Source organism: Gekko japonicus, unplaced genomic scaffold, assembly GCF_001447785.1.
Source record: "Gekko japonicus isolate JY-2015 unplaced genomic scaffold, Gekko_japonicus_V1.1 scaffold2091, whole genome shotgun sequence".
Taxonomy (NCBI): Eukaryota; Metazoa; Chordata; class Lepidosauria; order Squamata; family Gekkonidae; genus Gekko; species Gekko japonicus.
The window spans coordinates 9,790-27,758 of NW_015162014.1; the positions used below are offsets into that span (position 1 = coordinate 9,790).

The window sequence follows — 17,969 nt, forward strand, 5'->3', positions numbered from 1 at the left end:
TTATCTCATTACTCCAAAGTGATCTAATCCAGTCCTATCCAACGCGATCACTTCATACATAGAACTAAATCTTGGGGTTTGGCTTCATTTGGATGTGAAATGAAAACCAACTGTTATTGCAGCACATAAAAATTAATGTAAAGGTAGTGAGTTCAGAATATAGTCTGACACGACTGAAGTCAGAGAGCCCCTTCCTGATTTTAGGAGGACCACTCCAGCAGCTACATAACTCTAGGGAAGTACTCTTGGCTGGGTAAGGTTGTAATACAGATTGAGGCCATGCCCATTTGAAACACCAGTAAGAGTCTAATAGCTATAGCTCCAACTGCAATGGCAAGTTTCAGTGCTAGTGCATGGTACAGTAAAGGACACCAAGGGAAGGGGGAGAGACTTCTTACTTACTTCTAAGGACCTGAGTTTAAGGGTTCCGAAATTGCTTTCATCCACAAATCCTTGAGTTTCTTTTGGAACTCTGGCAGCTATACAATATCACCATATTTAAAGGTAGCCTCCATGGAGTTTATTGAGAAGCTGCACTGTTAAGAATACTTCATTTCAGGCAACAGGAGTTCCTTTTTTATTGTTGTATTAACTATGATACGTAACTATTAATTTAGTAGGAGTTAATAACTTTGAGGAAGAACTTACAAGTTACCTGGCAGAGACTGACAATGACAACCAGGGTGACGGAAAAGAGGCAGATGCTCGAGAGAGGGGAGAAAAGGCAAGCTATAGGAGTGAAGAAATACCTTCCCAATCTACCTTTGGAAAACCTACCCACATACTTTCTGTTTTCTACTCAGTTTCACAGTTTCTAATTTCACTTAAAATCTGGCCCATGAAGGCTAGATTTATTTAAAAGGAAAAGAGGCCAACGTTGTTGGATTCTGGTAGACTTAGCTGAGTTAGCCTGATAGGTTCTATACTGTATGGAGCTATCATAGGTCTGCACATTTCTGTGTTATATGTGCAATGACATTTTCCTTCTCTAGTTATATGTTTAATTCATCTTACTGTTTGAACTGTATTGAGAATTAAGGAACCAATGCAGACCAAGGAGCAGACACGATTGCCATGTATTACAGCACGTAGGAACAAATCCAGTCAAAAATAAGATTCACTACTTTCAAGCAACACTTCAGTTGAAAACATGTAGCATCAACTTTCCAAAAAAATGAACTTATCACCAAAGCCACAACAGGTTCGGAGGTAACATGTACTAATCATATTTCAGTACCCAGAAGTACACAGAGTAGCCACTTCACAATTACTTCTGTGGCTGTAAGAGCAATGATCATTTCTGCTTCTATCTGACCCATGGCACAATCATGTAATCTATGGATGGAACACTTGGACTTCATCCATTCCGATCAGCAGCCAAATCCCTACCACAACTTGTTTTCAACAGCATTTATTTCCAAGTGAACATGCTGAAGATTTTGGCCTTCCATCCATGTAAGGATTGGACAGGTAAGTCAAAGCTGAGTCAGTTGGGGTAGCTGCATTCCATCTGTTTTTATTTTCCCAAATGAATCATGACACGATATTAAAATGCAGATTGTAACTCAACTCCGGCCATCTTTGTGCACATTCAGCAGCTGGCAGGACAATTGTGCCGTTTTTTTGTGTATTGCAGACCCAGGCATAAAACCTCTCAGATGTCTCCTCGGTATCCAAACGGTTGTGGCTTTCCCTGCAGTGGTCTCAAACAAAGGGAAACATTTTCATTCTGTATTAATTCGAAGACATTAATGGAAACAGACAACATGACAGGCATTTTAGTGTGTTGGAAGGAACATAAAGTTTGCTCCGAAGGCAGCCTCAGCATAGGAACACATCTTTTCTTGATTGACTGAAAGCTTGAGTTCTTTGAGCTTTTCCACCTCAATGATAGTTCTGAGTGGGTCAAGGCTCCAGAATAGGATTAGACAAAAGCAAATTGAAGAGTTTAAAAACAAAGAACTGTTTTCCCAGATTCAGCCGGCAATTTGTATCAGGCTAATGAAAACACTGCTTCAGTTAGGAGAGCAGATCTGTATTGATGTGATGCAACACAAACAACGTTTATTATCTGTAGTGGCATGGATAAATCCATTATGAAGCTGTAACAAATAGGTTCTATGTGCTGCAGAGAAGCAACAGGCTACACTGTGATGCACATTCATGCTTTAGTGTGTGTGTGTGTGGCGGGGGGGGGGGGGGCTACAGACTTGGAGACTGCCAGAGTGCCATAGAGTAAATTATAACATAATTTAGTATTATGAAACAAATCCTAGTACAATACACTGAATATTAATATGCTGTGGGTGTATATATAGATAGCATATATATAAATTCTTAAGCAGAACTGCAGTTTTTCCCCACAACATATATTTACATCATTAATAAGATGAAAATTCAGCAGATGTTTGATTTGCAAATGTAACTAAGCAATATATTGAGATCAGGTCAATTTGAGGTTTATAGATCAACTGTGCAAATCATTTTACATTCAAGAACTTCAACTCAACTGTGGATTAAGCCATCCCAATGGCAGTCAGCTGGAGAATCACCATTATTGCATGTATACAACCAAATCCATTCATTAGACCACACAAATCAATTTATAATAGTTCCAGAAATATTTGTGAATCAAACCACATTACAAAGAAAAAAGTTCAGATACAAATATTATTTTTCTGAAATGTACAAAACTTCTTAAAAAGGAAACCTTGGAAATCATAGACAGTAACTAAAGGGCAGCATACACAGGCACTTTGCATCTGATTTAAAAACAGAATCTTAAATAGAGGGAAATTACAGATCTTTTGAAAAGAAACAGTTCTCCATATGTTTTAAATGCTTGACGGTCCCACTACTATTTCAAAGGTTTTGCTTTCTTTTTGCCACTTCCCCATCCACCGCTGAGCTGAACCGGATGGTCTCGAAATGATATCCGCTCTTTACGTGAGGGGCCCAACTGTGATCTCTCAGGTGCAGGTGCATCCTTTTCTATACAAGCAGAAACTGCTATTAAAATACCAGAATCCAACTTCTTATAAACTTAATAGAACAGCTATCAGCATGCTTAATTTCCTCACTGTTCATAACCTTGAAGAGCTTTAGCAGAAATGCTGTGCTATTTAAAAACAACTAACTGCTGAAAAATGCTTTGATTTCAGTGATGATTTAACACACACACATACACAAAATACAAAATAAACATATACACATACACAAAATGCAGATTGGCTGCAAAGTCACATTTAACACACTGCCTGAATCAAGATGTGGTCTCACAACAATGAGATCACCACTGAACATTCTTTCAAATGGGAGTAGCTCTGGTTAAATATGCACATTTTAATGCATTCGTAAATTGGACTGGTAATTCCTCAACATGTCCCTGCTGTTACTCTAATGGCAATTAATTTTATGCTGATGTTGATGGAGCCAATTTCCAAAGAAAGTACACCTCTGTTCAAAAGCTTAAGAATACTGAACTGATAAACTGAAAAATTAGTCACATTTAGGTACTCAGTGTTTCCTATTGTGTTCAATTGTATCTCCAGAATTTGCACTGTAATATATTACATGCACACACCAATGACACAGAGAGATCATTTCCCTAGCTTCTGACATCTTTTAACCACATGAAGAAAATTCCAGATGATTTATGGGTTCAACTGGTTACTATTTTAATTTCTCAGTCCAACATACGCTGGCCAGACTTCCACCCAGCAAAATCCAGCAAGAGGGCGGCCATTGCTTTCAAGGACTAAGGAACAGGGAAAGCAGACCCAGTTATGGAACTACACAATTATATTCTAACCAAGTCCTCTGAGATAACTACGAAGGCCCAGTCTTCAGCAGCACCTATAAAAATGTCTTGAGTGTTGCAGCCCTTATGTCTAAGGGCCAGGTACACACAGAACAGACACCATATGGAGGCTGCTGCAACATGTTGAGGGTGACATGGAGGAAATTCCCTGATCTGCAAGGGATGCAGGCGGCTTGCCACACAGAGGAAGCTGCCATGGAGAGCAATTTCAAGCAGCCTCTGCATGGCAGCTGTTTTGTCCATACTAGTCCTTTAAGCAGCTGCCTGAAACGAACATGATGCATTAATAGCTGACAGCATAGCCTATGAAACATATCTCATGCACTGGGCAACTTGTATTCAGGGCTCTGCCTCAAAGGGAATAGTAACCCCCCTCCATAGTGACCAGGCTTCCATTACACTACATGTTCCTTGTGCTAGAAACATGGCTGCAGATTAGGGAACAGACTTTCTGTGCAGGATATTTTAAACAAAACCAGTGCAGAAGTAGGAGGAACATATTGAAAAATTCCAGATAGTGAAGGCTCAAGCACACATTGAACCCCGAGCCCTGTTTGCTGAAGCAAATGGGTTGCTGGATTTTTTTCCTCCTTCCCCCCAAATGTTATTGGGAGGGGTGTGATTTGGTCCAAAAATAAGTGATGCCTAACCCTTCTCTGACTCTGTGAAACTCTGTCTACCTGCTTCCCCCCCCCTCCCTGCAGAATTTTATGCTTTATCGTGCAAAAACATGCACGGAACCTCTTGGGGAAAGAGACAATTTTAAGGAGATTTTCAGGGTCTGCGCAGCAAGGGAAAAGATTAAGCACCCCTTCCCCTTCATTGCTTCTCTTGTTTTAAATGTCCAACTCCCAGTGCTGTATTGTAGAGATGCGTATATGTATTCAAGGGGAATCCTCACACAACAGAAGGCGGTTCAATCTAGCTGAAGACTAATTCTGTACACAAAACTCTCAGTCTGTATGCATGTCTATATAAAATTGTACCTCTGACTTTAGTGGAGTTTACATATGAGAAAGTGTACATTGTATTGCAACCAAAACACATCAGTCAATGCATTACTGATTACAATGATGTTAGCAGTGGCTCCTGAGAAAGACTCAAAAATTGGATCAGGAGGTAAAATCAGTGATCATGTTATCACTGTAAGCAGAACTGTGTAAGTAGAACTGTGTAAGCAAACTGACATCAGCAAAAGTCATTTTCATTTTCCCATTTAAGGTAGTCATTCTTTTCAGTAGACTGCAGTAAAAATGATTTTCAAAGGATAGCTGTGTTAGTCTGCAGTAGAACAGTTAGATTCAAGTCCAAGGAGCTTTGACTCTCAAGAGCTTATACCCCCAAAATCTTGTTGGTTTCTTAGGTGCTACTGTGAAAATTCAGAGTAACAGCAGCAAATATTTCAATGTTGGCTTGGGAGCAGGTTGTATTGATCTCAGAGTCATTTTGCACAGTATGCCAGGAAAACACACTTTATCACATGGCTACATATCACAAGGAACATCAACTAATCAAGAGCTCCTAGTATGCATGTGTTTTGCTACATTTTCAGCATATACACTATGAGCTCTAAAAATATCACATATGAAATGGCCCTTACTTTTAGATACTTTTAAAGATCATAGCCAAATGGAAATTTAGAGGGTAATACCCTGGTATGTATGCTTAGTGAAATATGGCATTAATTTTTTAAAACAGGGAGCCAAGTCAAGATTGGAATACTTTTGACCCACTCCAGCTAAATTTAGTCATGACTAAGTCCACTGAAACCAATGAAAGGCATTAAACTGCAGATTTAACCTCATTGCCTTCAATGGGATGAAAGCACAGCTAGGCGAGATGTAGGGGAATCATTGATCAGGTACCTGGAACTAATAATTTTATCCTTGTTGAGAAATTGACTATTTTATGGTTTTATATCTGCTACACACACATGGACTGTGCACACATCTGTGTACCATGGGCCAAAGGAAGTTGTTTGCATCACCTACTGTGAGAGCCTTCACATAGGGAACACTTGCCTGCATTTCACGTTAATGTAGCTTGCACACATTCAGCTCAAAGCCTCATGGGAAGAAGAAGCACATGTTAGCCATTGTGAGCAGAGACAACAACCAAGAAGAAGAAATTCCCCCATTACTGAAGAGACGAGATGTCACGCAGAACATGGACCTGATATGCATCTAAATTGCAGTTTCCTGTTGATGACACCTTGTAGGCCTGGGAAAGCCAAGATTCATCTGTACTTCTTCAAAGAGGATACAGGAAGCCAAGACGTCACACCTAGCCAGATGGTATTCCATGAGATAGAGTGTAGTATTTCAAATATTGGCCCAACCCATAGAATACCTGCCCCTCTCTACATGCACCAATGAGGGAGGTTATGGGACGGACTTGTAAGTAGGTGGGATTACAGTTTGGCAAGGTGCCACCCACCTGGAGATTCAACTATAAAAGTAAAGACCCAAACCCTAGGTCTTTGCTAGCCATCTTCCCTCTCCACGACCTCTATCTTCTTTACTACCCCTAATGTCCAGCTTTCTATCCAACAATCCCTTTGTCTACTTTAAGATCTCTTGGAACTGCAGTCAAAAAGGTCCATGCTTGCTGGCTGGTTCTAGCGAGTGTGATTTAGTTTAAACCCCTAGACATTACTTTCTCCCTTATTCTTACATTGCAACAGACAAGACTTCTGGAACAAGCAAGAATAAACCGAAATACCTCCCTCCCTCCAAGTAAATGAGAAACTATTTTTGATATCCTTCTATAATTCTAAAGGAATCTTGAGTGTATGTGAAAAGTGAGACTGATTATTTTGTGTGTATGTGACTTTGATACTACTTAGTAAAAAGATTATTTGTTTTGGAAAAACACCCGTGTGGTCTCTATTATTGGAACTCTGGGTTCAGACACGACCTTGGTATAGCTGGCCAGGACTCACGTTAAATTTAGTTAGCCTCTGCTGTAGATAAAGCAGTTGGTGTAACATCCGGTACCATTTTTGACAAAACTGCCACCTTGTCTGCAAATAGTATGGGGTAGAAGGTTCAAATCTTTCCTATGCACCATGTTCCCAGTCCAAATTGGGATGAGGCTGGGACAATGGCTGCTTTTTAACTGTAGAAAAATACATTGTGAGATGCAGTCTTTGATCTCCCACATCTTGTCTAGTGAGCTATTAGTTATGACTAACTTTAACAGGATCAGAGCCTGTGTATACACGTAAACTGTATAAGCCTGCTTCTTGAATAGGCTTTAGTGAAATCCAGATGGTAACACGTTTCATAAAGTCATGCTGAAGATCACAACCATGGCATGAAAGAAACAAAAAGAGCCAATTGTGCTGAACAGGATGTTCATCATTGCTATATTTTAATTACTGGTGTTAATGGGGAGAAATATCCCAATGTGTACCTACGGGTTTTGTTAGGCTGTACAAAGTCATCATGCTTGGTTAATTAAAAAACTCAGGACTTGCAATGAACTCTTTTCACTGAACTCATAAGAACCAGATAATGGAGCCACACTCAAATAAATTCAATTACGTCTTTGGTAAGGTTTCTAATTAAGCCAAGTGAGAAAACAACATTATTGAGTTTGTCTGTTTCCTTAACTGAAGGCAAAACTTTAAGGTTGACAGTCTTGAGAAATAAGGGGGGATGGCGCAGTGAGGAACAGCACTAGAGTACTAGAAATTGCTGCTGTCTTGTGAAAGAAGATTTTTCTTCTTCTTTGCATTTAGACTGAAAAAAGAGCTCAGGACTATTGTTTCAGTACAGCATCCTTGATCCAGTATTTGCCATTTCACATTGTTGTCTAGTTAAAATGTTATGTGTGCATGTGTGTGGGGGGGAGGGGAGATGAAGGGCTTCTTTGTCTATCTTCATGAAGCCAATTTTCTTTCATTTCTTGCATCCTACACACCATCTATGCCTCCTGGATGACAACTATTTTTCATGAAAAAAATTACTCTGATGTGGTCAGGCAAAACTGGTTTTCAAAGATTTGGTTGTAAGTGCTACAGAACAACCCCTTAGACTTGATACCAATCGGGGCCACTGATTATGAGCATCTCTTATGAAAGCCCATGGAAATGCACAGGAATTAAGGAAAAGCAGTTATGCCTCCCAACTACCATGTGTTCCAATACAGCTTGGACAAGAGGAAGAAATCCTGCTGGGCTGCAGTCATTACTGCACATGATGGCTGAACAAATATCTGTGCGAGCAACAGTATTACTAACTTTTTAAACATGGTTTTGCTTTAGTTTTAGAAAAATGGAAAAGAATCAAAATGTTGATTTAATAAACGTGTACACACTATTTGATGGGTTTTTTTAATGTAACCTTTTGTCAACACTGTGAAAAAACCTACCCTACTTGTGTCATAGGGTATATTTATATCCCAAACATATTCTAATATATATTGGGTTTTAAAAAGCCCCACAATTAAAAACAAAACTTTACGGTGGTGTAAAACACTTTGTTTTATAACACCCGAATGCCTGAAAGTACACTTTCACAAACAATGGGAAATAATTGCATTAATAATAGTAACAAAAATGGTACATTTGTTTGTGGGCCTGAAGTATTTTTCTACTCCAAGAACATCTCTCTTTGTGGTGAGGTAATTGCTCCCTAACTGATGACTCCTGATAATAATCAGTTATCAGAATAGGTGGTATCTCTTCAGAACAATTAAAACACTTCCTTGGAGCAGTGTTTTCTGGGGGAAAACTTACATGGAATTTATTTATTTTTTACCACCCCCCCCAAAAAAAAACACAAGTAAAAAAGCAAAATCAATGGTTTTCTTGGGTTGTTTTCTATGCCATGTGCTTTCTGTGTATAGAATGAAAACTGTAGGTGACAGCAGTTGTACTGCAGGAATTTATTTTTGTGCAAGTGATATCCAAAGATAAATAACTTGTAGATTCAGTTCTTTCCACATTCTGGCCAAACAAAGAAAAAAACCCCCAATGTAACTGCATAGGAATTTAACCCAGACTAGTTACACATAAACTATATCTGTAATAAAGGCATCTGGTTGATTAAATTTGATGTAAGATGTCCGAAGTACTGCAAAGAAATATGAGATTATCTCTCATACCTCAGTCATGTTCGTAACATTGTTGAAACTTGGTGTTGGTTTTCAAACTTGATGAAGAAGAGGGAGGATAGCAGTTATGGCAGCTGAAATTTTGGTCTGATCCTAAGAAGATTCTCTGATACCTTTGAAATGTGAAATGGCTCCCAGTAGGTTCAGCCATGATATAGCCAGTGAAGAATGGCCTACAGTTTCCTTTGCCCTCTTCTCCAAAATACCTTGGACTACAGCATTGGTGAAGTCATGGCAGAATTCCTTTGGATCTATGAAAAGCCCAGCTGAAGCTTTTCCCATAATACAGCCATGTTCTTGCTTAACCTCCATTTACTTCAGTGGGATTTGTGACAGAGTACTGGAGCTCCTGGTAGATTCTACCCTCTATCTTCTCACCACTAGTTTTTTTCAAAGGGAAAACCAACCCTTCCCTTCTGCTGCATTATGTCTGTCAGGAGGATGAAAAAAGGAAGTGGAAAAGAGCCCATTTTGGTGGGAGGGGTGATTGAAATTCTACTGAAATCCCATGCCTTATGGAATCTTTATGTAGGAATAATGTCATGTGAAATGAACAACACATGTCCTACATAAAACCTGCTCTTAATAAAACAATGATTTAAACAATAGAGAAATATAGAATAGTTTGCTTCACATTAGTCTAATTCCACATTCTTTATATTATGTATGTAACTAACTAGGGTCTTAAAAATAGAAAAATATAAGTTCAGGAGTGAAAGTTGCACCTCTAGTACTTAGACTACTTTGGCCCCATTATAGAAATGTCATATAAGGTAAGCCAGATATAGCTTTTTGCAGGTTTATGCACACTTGGACATTTCTTGTATGACAATCAATCAGTTACCTCTTTGGGCATCCAACATGGAAAGGGGGTTACTAGAGCCTGGGTGTGCCTCACATAATCATGCCTTCACAGCAGCCGGCTCGGAATACAAGGAAGCCTGTGGATGTGCCCAGACTGCTCTATAGCTCCATATGCTATTTCCATAACTGGACATGACTAAATTTCTATCACAATAGAGTCTACAATCAGAGATTTGTGTTGGCGTAGGTCTTCACCACATTCCTAGCACCATCCCACTGCTACAGCGGAAACTTTGGAGCACACAAGATGAGTGTAGTGTGGCTTTCCCATGTCCCCAGGCTGCTTGAGGTCTGACTTATACGCTGTTTCTGGAACTAGCTGGGAATATCTGCAATGTCTTCTTAAAATATATGTCCACTATTAATAGGAGCACAACTTCTGGGATTTGGGTTAAAGATCACCAGCGCATCAGTTTCTAGGATCCAGGCAAAATGCATGATTGTTAATACAATGGGATTTATTTTCAGCATGTGTGAGTGCATACTGGAAAATAACATTGTGTGCCATTGGGAAAGGTGACCTTTCAGGTGATCGTTGATTATATGTTGCTGGATACTGAAAGGCCCAACAATATTCTAAGACAGAGTTTAAGATGCTTATATGTATAAAACAATCACCAAGTTCAAAGTGCTGAAAGCACATCCTAGATATATAGAGAGATAAATGCTCATGTTTCCAAGAAGACAGTTCTCTTCACCTTAGATCATTTTTTTTGCTAATGATTTGTTCTTGTCTCTATTAACAGATGTCAGAGCTGACATATGCTCTGTTTTCATTTTTTTTAAGCATAGGAAATTCTTCAAATCTTTAAAAAGAGAGAAGAAAGCAATGGATTGATATGCCTCAGAGAATGGCATATCTAGTATGGTGTGATTTGATTTATAATCTATACCAAAACCCTTTCCATATTGTATTATTTAACAGTAAATTCAGCATAGAGACCAACCCTCCCAATGTTTTAATGAAAGTGACCAGAACAAATCATTAGCAGCGATGTGTTTATATCCATTTGAAATTATGTAAATTGAGTGCAACAGGTTTGGAGGAGCATAAATGTTACATTTTTTCTTGTTTCTTAGAACCAGACTGGAAAAATTCATTTTAACAATTTTTGTACAATTTTAATTGTGTGAGTAAAAGTCAGTAAAAGGATTGTGAATGAAAGTTGCCTAATTTACAACTTGGGGTTCCTTTGATATATTCTACCATTATAGTGTAATCAGAGATCTATGAACATTTACTGGAAAAAATAGTGTAAGACATGGCTCTATGGAAACACACATTTTCATCTCACTTCCTGAAACTTTAGCACTGAAATGGTGATTGCCCTTCATGGTCTAAGAAAATGTGCATGTGAAGAAAGTGGGCTGAGTTTGCCCTTAAGATTGTAACTCAGAAGATTTCCGTATGTAAATTTTAAGCCAAGGACTGAGATTTTCTGTAGTCTGAATACAATGAATGATGTTGGCAACCAGATTTATTTATCATTACAATCATTTATTTTACATTGGCAAGGCAAAGATTCTAGGAATGCAATAATCTGTATTCTCATATGAATGTGTTTTGGAAGATAAATGTCTCCTAGCCATTTCAATATGTAATCAATAGCCTCGATTCAGAAAGACAAAGGAAGCTTTAGACTTGTGTTTGCTGGACAGAATCTCCCCTGCCACATACTTGTTTAAAACATTAATGTTTGGGAATCACATATACAGTAAGCTTGAAATAATGTACGCCCCCAAATCTTACTAAAATAAATATCAACATAGTAACATAACCAAACTGCCCCCTTTACCTAACAATAAGTATTATTTAAAACAATATGAAACCTCCCCCTTAATTTCTTAGGTTTAGAACATTAAGATAACTATAACTGTATTTTCTATTTTGAACATGTATTTTTCAAAGTACTATTTAATACAGAGCTTCTGTTCAACAGCTGTCTGGTTTCTGGACTCAGCATTTATATTGCCATGCCTAGACATCATTTCAGCATGAAGACAGCTTAACATCAAGAACTGTGTTGGTACCTAAAACAGAGTTGGCTATTCCCTAGTCTCATGATTCATGTGCTGGCACAGCTGATCTTACTATTCATCATGGTTAATTGCAATATATGGCTTAGCAAGAGACTCAGTTCACATTTGCTTTTAGCTACATTAACTACCCTTTCCATCTAAAATATATTCAGGCTATTCCTTATTAATTATTCATTTTTTTTAAAAAAAAATTAAAAATAGAATATTTACATGTCAAACCAATCACTCCATACCAAATGCATACAAAAATCTTATTCCTTTTGGTCAAACCTACCAATGAGTCCCTGTACATTTGGGATGGAATTTAAGAGCTAGATAAATATCTGTGTTTAGTAAATGAAGCTTCAAAAGATCTGGCATGACATACGAAAATGAGTAATTACATTACAGGTTCTACTTAGGTATCATCTCTGATTTTTATCATTTTTTATTTCATTGAATATATAGTGCAATACATACACACACTCATAGTGAAAAACAAAACTACAAATTAAAAAAAAGTAAAATGTTTTGGTTTCCTTTCTTATATATCTTACACAGGTACACATGCACACACATGGTTGCATATTTACCTACATTTTAAAAATATCTTTGTATTACATATCTGTACACTTGCACCTTTTTATACCTACATAAAAAGACCAGGTAAAAACTGAGTCAAAAGTCCAGGCTCAACTTTCACTACCTTTATAAGAATGCACTCTGATGCTGAACTGCATTCAGGTCATTTGTGCTTTACCTGACTGATACTAAAAGGAAAGAGCAACTTACTTGGCAATCCCGTCGACTGTCTGTGTGGCTGATTATTTTTTTCTCTGTTCAGAGTCAAAGTACTTCCACTGGTCATGGAAACAAGCTCTAAATCCGTGTCTTCTCTTCTTACAGGGCTTGTCTGGAAGCAGAGGGAGAGTATGTACACAATCAAGAAACAAAATATGACATTTTCTGAATGCAGCTCACATTACTCTCAAATAAACAAGCTGGCTCTGTCAAACAATCTTCTTCAGAATGATACCACAATCCTTTATTGCTGCCCAGCCTGAACAAATGCACTATGTCAAAGCACTTTTGTAAATAGGAGGCGATCTTAAAATTGTGGTTTGTGATCAGCATCCGTGCAGCAACAAAAGACAACATTTTAGTACAGTAATTTTGAAGAAAATAAATCTTGCAGACAACTGATGAAACCTTAAACAGCTTAAGATCATTTACTGAGCGGTCTATAATTTAAGTTGGAGTTGAATGCCAGAAATGTTATATTTGATTATTTTTGCAATATTTGTGTTTAATCCAGAGTAAGTATCAGTTCTATCAATCAAACATCCAGTAAGTAATTTCATCTTACCTCTTTGCTACACAACCAAGCTTCCATAAAAGGTTTTATGTATAGCTTGCACAAGCTGATTATATTGAAATATAACATATTGATAGATAAAAAGAACAACATTCTTTCATGTTGGTAATATTAAGATTCAAAATGGAGGACAAATACTGAAACTAATTCAGCAGCTTTAATAAATGCACATATTTAAACACATACCATACACTTCTTCCTAATATGTGTGCATTTCAAAAGCTGTCTCACATCTCCTTCTAATTAACAGCATCACTTCTGTTGAAACTTATTTCTAAGTTAAGTAACACAGCTGTTAAAACTGAAATATGTATGTTAGTATTAGTTTGTTATTAAATGTACTCAAAATATGTTAGTTGTGAATGTAGTGCTTAATTAATTTAAAAGTCATACATAGGGTGGCAATTTATAAGTCACTAACATTTACAGTGCATTACACCATAGTTACCACTCACTGATTTCTATAGGATCAAAAAACACTAAGGTCTTACTGATTTCATTGATTTCAGTTGAATATTTGTTCTTAAGTTTTAAATTGTGCCATATGGGATGGCTGTGATTTCAGATCAACACAAAAGTGGTCAACACAATCAGGTGATGTTTGTCCATTGTTGTGGACATAATCCCATTTTTATCAGTTTCAGTTGCTACACAGGTTTTGTCCTTTTGTGGAAGAGAAGGATTTATACTTTCATAAGGTAGAGGATCAATTACAAAGAAGTTCAACATGAGGTTGCTTGTGAAGACAATTTAGAAGTTTCAAATAATACAGAATGCTGCAACCTGCCTGTTCGTTGGAGGTGGGAATCATTTGCAATTTATTTAGTAACAGTTGCTCTGGCTGCCATTAGGTTCTGAACCTAATTCTGAACCCTAAATCCTTCATGACTTGGGCACTGCCTCATCCCATATAAGCTTAGCCTGGCCTATGTTTTGCAGGGCAGATCTTGCGCCCAAAGAACATATGTGGCAAGAAGCAGAGCCTTAACCACAATTGGTCTAAGGCTGCGAAATGACAATCCTGATGAGGCTCAGAGCTGCTTTGGTCTTGTAATTTTTCAACCTCCCTTTTTCCAGAAGGCCTGACAAAACAGACATCTCTTGATAGGCACCATGACACAAAATACTTTTCCTGGGAAACTATCCACTACACTCTGACTGTGTGGGCACAGGGGTTTGATCTCTTTATGAATTTGCAGGATCAAGCCATGTTTCTAACTACTGGTTTTATACATATATACTGTTTAAAAAGAGACATTTTAAATGTCTTTTTAATTGTTCTCCCTCTTGAAAGCCCTAATTAGATTGAAAGGTGGGATATAACTTTTCGAATTTTTTTGAAAAATTAAAAACTCAGTAGCCATATACGCTAGGGGTAGAATTCATTACTCATATCAATTTTTTAAATTTGGTGATAATCAGATCTTACATTGTAACCAGGGTTGCCAGTCCCCAGGCTCCAGTAGGGGTTCCCCCAGTTTTCAGGGCTTCTGCCTGGTAGGGGAAACTCAACCCCCAAACAACGATGTCACTGTGTAATGTCCCTGATGAAATGACATCACTCAGAAGTGATGTCATCACGTCAGGCATTGCACAGTGATGCTCTGGTTTGTGGGCAAAACTCTATGGTTTGAAGCCGGTTTTACTACAGAGTTTCACCCCAAAACCAGAGCACTGCTGCACGACATCCCCAACATGATGATGCCACTTCTGGGTGACATAATTGCATTGAGTACATCCTGGAACGCCCCCCCCCCCCCAAATCCCCCTGTTGTGATGAGGAGACCTGGCAACCCTAATTGTAACTTGCTAGGAGCCCACTGAAGGCTTAGAAAGGTGTACGTCTGTTTAGGATAGTCCTATGTCTTCTAATATCTTGAATTTTCTTGCAAAGCATCAGCTGAGAAGGGAAGATGATTTGTATTAAGGTCAAGGCAATGGGTAATACTACTCATACTACTTCCTGGATAGAAATCCCTCCCCCCCAGACGCAGCTATACCCCTTAAGAAAAGAAGACTAGCAACCTGCCTTTGCTTTATTGGAGCTAATAGCAGCTCAGGAAAGGAAATTTACATCTGGAAAATGGCACCAAGGGGAAATGGTTCAATTCTTGCCTCCCCTTACTTGCTAGCACCACCACCCTGACTGAAAAACTACCCCAGCTGCTTTTAAATAAAATTAAAGATGTTTGAGGGTTCAGTCATGTATCTCTCACATCTCTAGTTGCACTAATAACATGAGCTAAACCCATCCAGATAATGTACTGATATTCTATTATTATTTTTTCTCAGTGTGATTTATCTTGAACAGGATACCTAATAAAACAGCAGAATATTTTAATCTAATGTTAAGAGGAATACCATTAGCAACAGCAATTAGATCAAAGAAAACTTATTACATTAACTTCAGCATCCACAAAAAACCCAACCCCTCAGTTGATATGGGTATTTTGCATATAAGTATTAATTACTGATTATTATTAGTTTGTCAAGACACTTTGTTATGGACCAACAGCAAGTAAAGTAGAAAAATAAATGTTTCCCACTGAATGTTTTTGTCTTATAATCACATAAGATGGTCACTCCCATATTTTTAATGTGAAGTCCATTCTATTTCTCTTTTAGAAGAATGATACAACATGATGTGTAAAGGAATTTGTCATGAAATAATAATAATAATAATAATAATTTCAATTTATTAATCGCTTTCCCCAGTGGGCTCAAAGCGATGTACAGTTACACATTTTAGACAGGGGACTAACAATGTTCATAGGGGATAGGGAAGACAACGATGAGCTGGGGACAACAGGCTGGCTGCTCACACCAGCGCAGGGCTCGAACTAACACAGTTCGGATGTTAAGACAGTGGGATATACCCACTGTGCCACCGCTCCCCTTTCTTTAAAAAAATGTGAGGATTAAGAAGGAAGTAATGTAGGTAGAAAATATTTCAGGACTCTTGGAATTGCCAGAATTTTCATACCTGCAAGGGTTCTTCATATATTATGGAATGAACAATGCATTTCTGAGGAACCTCATGGTTATTACCAATAATGAAGGCCAAGGTCATGAATTTTGCTGTGCATGAATTGAGAAGAGATTGGAAGCTTCGGTCTACTTTTTGTGACCAGCCATTCTAAATTGCTGGTTTGGTTGACTATCATAGTAACATAACACTATACAACATGGAAGAAGCTGGGGAGGCATAATTACCTTGCTGTGAGCAAGAAACTGTAAATTATCCAGGGGGACAGTGGTCTAAGGTAGGATATGAAGAACATTTATTTGAAACAATATTTGCTGCACAATGTAGATTACTAGTTGTGATTATTTTATTTCTTCAGTTATCAAATTTTTGTCCTGTTCCCTTTCCCTTGAATGGGACTCGAGATGGCTAACAACATATAACATATAATGGCTAACATAAATATGAAAGTTGTAAATTAAAGGGTGTGTTATTTGTTTAATATCAGTTCTTGGGCTTAATTCCAGGCTGTTGGGTGAATAGTGGAACATAGGTTCATCACTCCATTGTAAATAATTCCATCAATGGCTACTAGCCATGGTGACTAAAGAGAGTCTCCACATTCAGAGGCAGAAGATCTCTGAATGCCAGTCCTTGGCAGGAACATCAGGGAAAAGGTCTTGGCGTTTATGCCCTATTTGTTGGCCCTCCAGGGTGCTAGACCAGATGGACCACTGGTCTGATGCACTATGGCTATTATATTCTTAGTACTTCTTTCCCCATCTCACTTTCACCCTCTTACATTTATCCCTTCCCAAGGTCTTTATGACTGCAGTTCATCTTGACTGACTATGTTTTCCTTGTTAGCAATCCCCTTAAAATGTTTGCAAATTGAGATCTTACATTTATTTATTGAAGTATTCATACCTTGCCTTTCCCCATGGCTCAAGGCAGCTCACAAATCCAAATGTAAAACATACAAAATACAACAAAATGCCAAATACAGTAAAATCCCTCCAAATGCCTGCAGCCTACACCTTATTAAAAGCTCTAGCCAATAAAATTGCCTTGCAGTGGCTCCTAAATGCGTCTAGAGATGATATGCCCACCACCTCCTCAAGGAACTTGTTCTGTAGGGTGGGAACCACAACAGAAAAAGCATGGTCTCTGGCTGATAACTGGGCAGGCTGTCTTTTTTAACCCAGAGGACTTCCTCCCAGAAGTGGGAAATTATACAGAAGGACATATTAAACGCACAGTGTTTTATTTTGTTGTTGCTGCATGTTGCTTTAATTTGCAGATGATTTTATGACTGCTATGGTTTTGCTATTGTTGGGGCAATTCTACTGTGCTCTTAAATTAATTTCTTAAATTTATTTTTACTATTTTATTGTTAGCTGTCTTAAACACCTCCAGAGAGCCAGTATAAAATTTTTCTAGATAAGTAAAAAGCACTCCTACTCACAGAACAACTAACTTCAGTCATATGTTAATTATACATGTTCTATGCATAAAGATTTGTTTATAAGCCAGTTACAAAAAAAACCACAAACAAAAATCCAAACATAACTGACTGATCATCTATTTCAGATCTTTTTATTATGAGAGAAATATCTTACCACAAGCTGAACTCTTCCTCCCTTGAGAACTTCAGGGTCTATCTCAGGCAAGAAATGCTTGCTATGCATTGGTCAGAAAATAGTGAATACATTAATAACATATTAAATTACATGTTCAAAAACACAGAATGACAAAAGGCACCCCAAAGGTTCGATCCTACCCAGTGGCATTCTGACTTCTCTCTCTAA

The 17,969-nt window shown here is 38.0% G+C and overlaps 1 protein-coding gene across 1 annotated transcript in view; it reads right to left on the reverse strand.

Annotated features, from left to right (window-relative positions):
- Positions 1 to 2,857: 2,857 nt before the first annotated feature.
- LRRIQ1 (leucine-rich repeats and IQ motif containing 1) overlaps positions 2,858 to 17,969 on the reverse strand; it is a 155,566-nt gene continuing 140,454 nt past the window's right edge. The window contains exons 25-27 of the mRNA XM_015405489.1: positions 17,781 to 17,841; positions 12,614 to 12,734; positions 2,858 to 2,991 (exon numbers count right to left, since the gene is read on the reverse strand). Coding sequence (XP_015260975.1) covers positions 2,858 to 2,991; positions 12,614 to 12,734; positions 17,781 to 17,841 — 316 coding nt within the window. The remainder of the gene's footprint in view (positions 2,992 to 12,613; positions 12,735 to 17,780; positions 17,842 to 17,969) is intronic.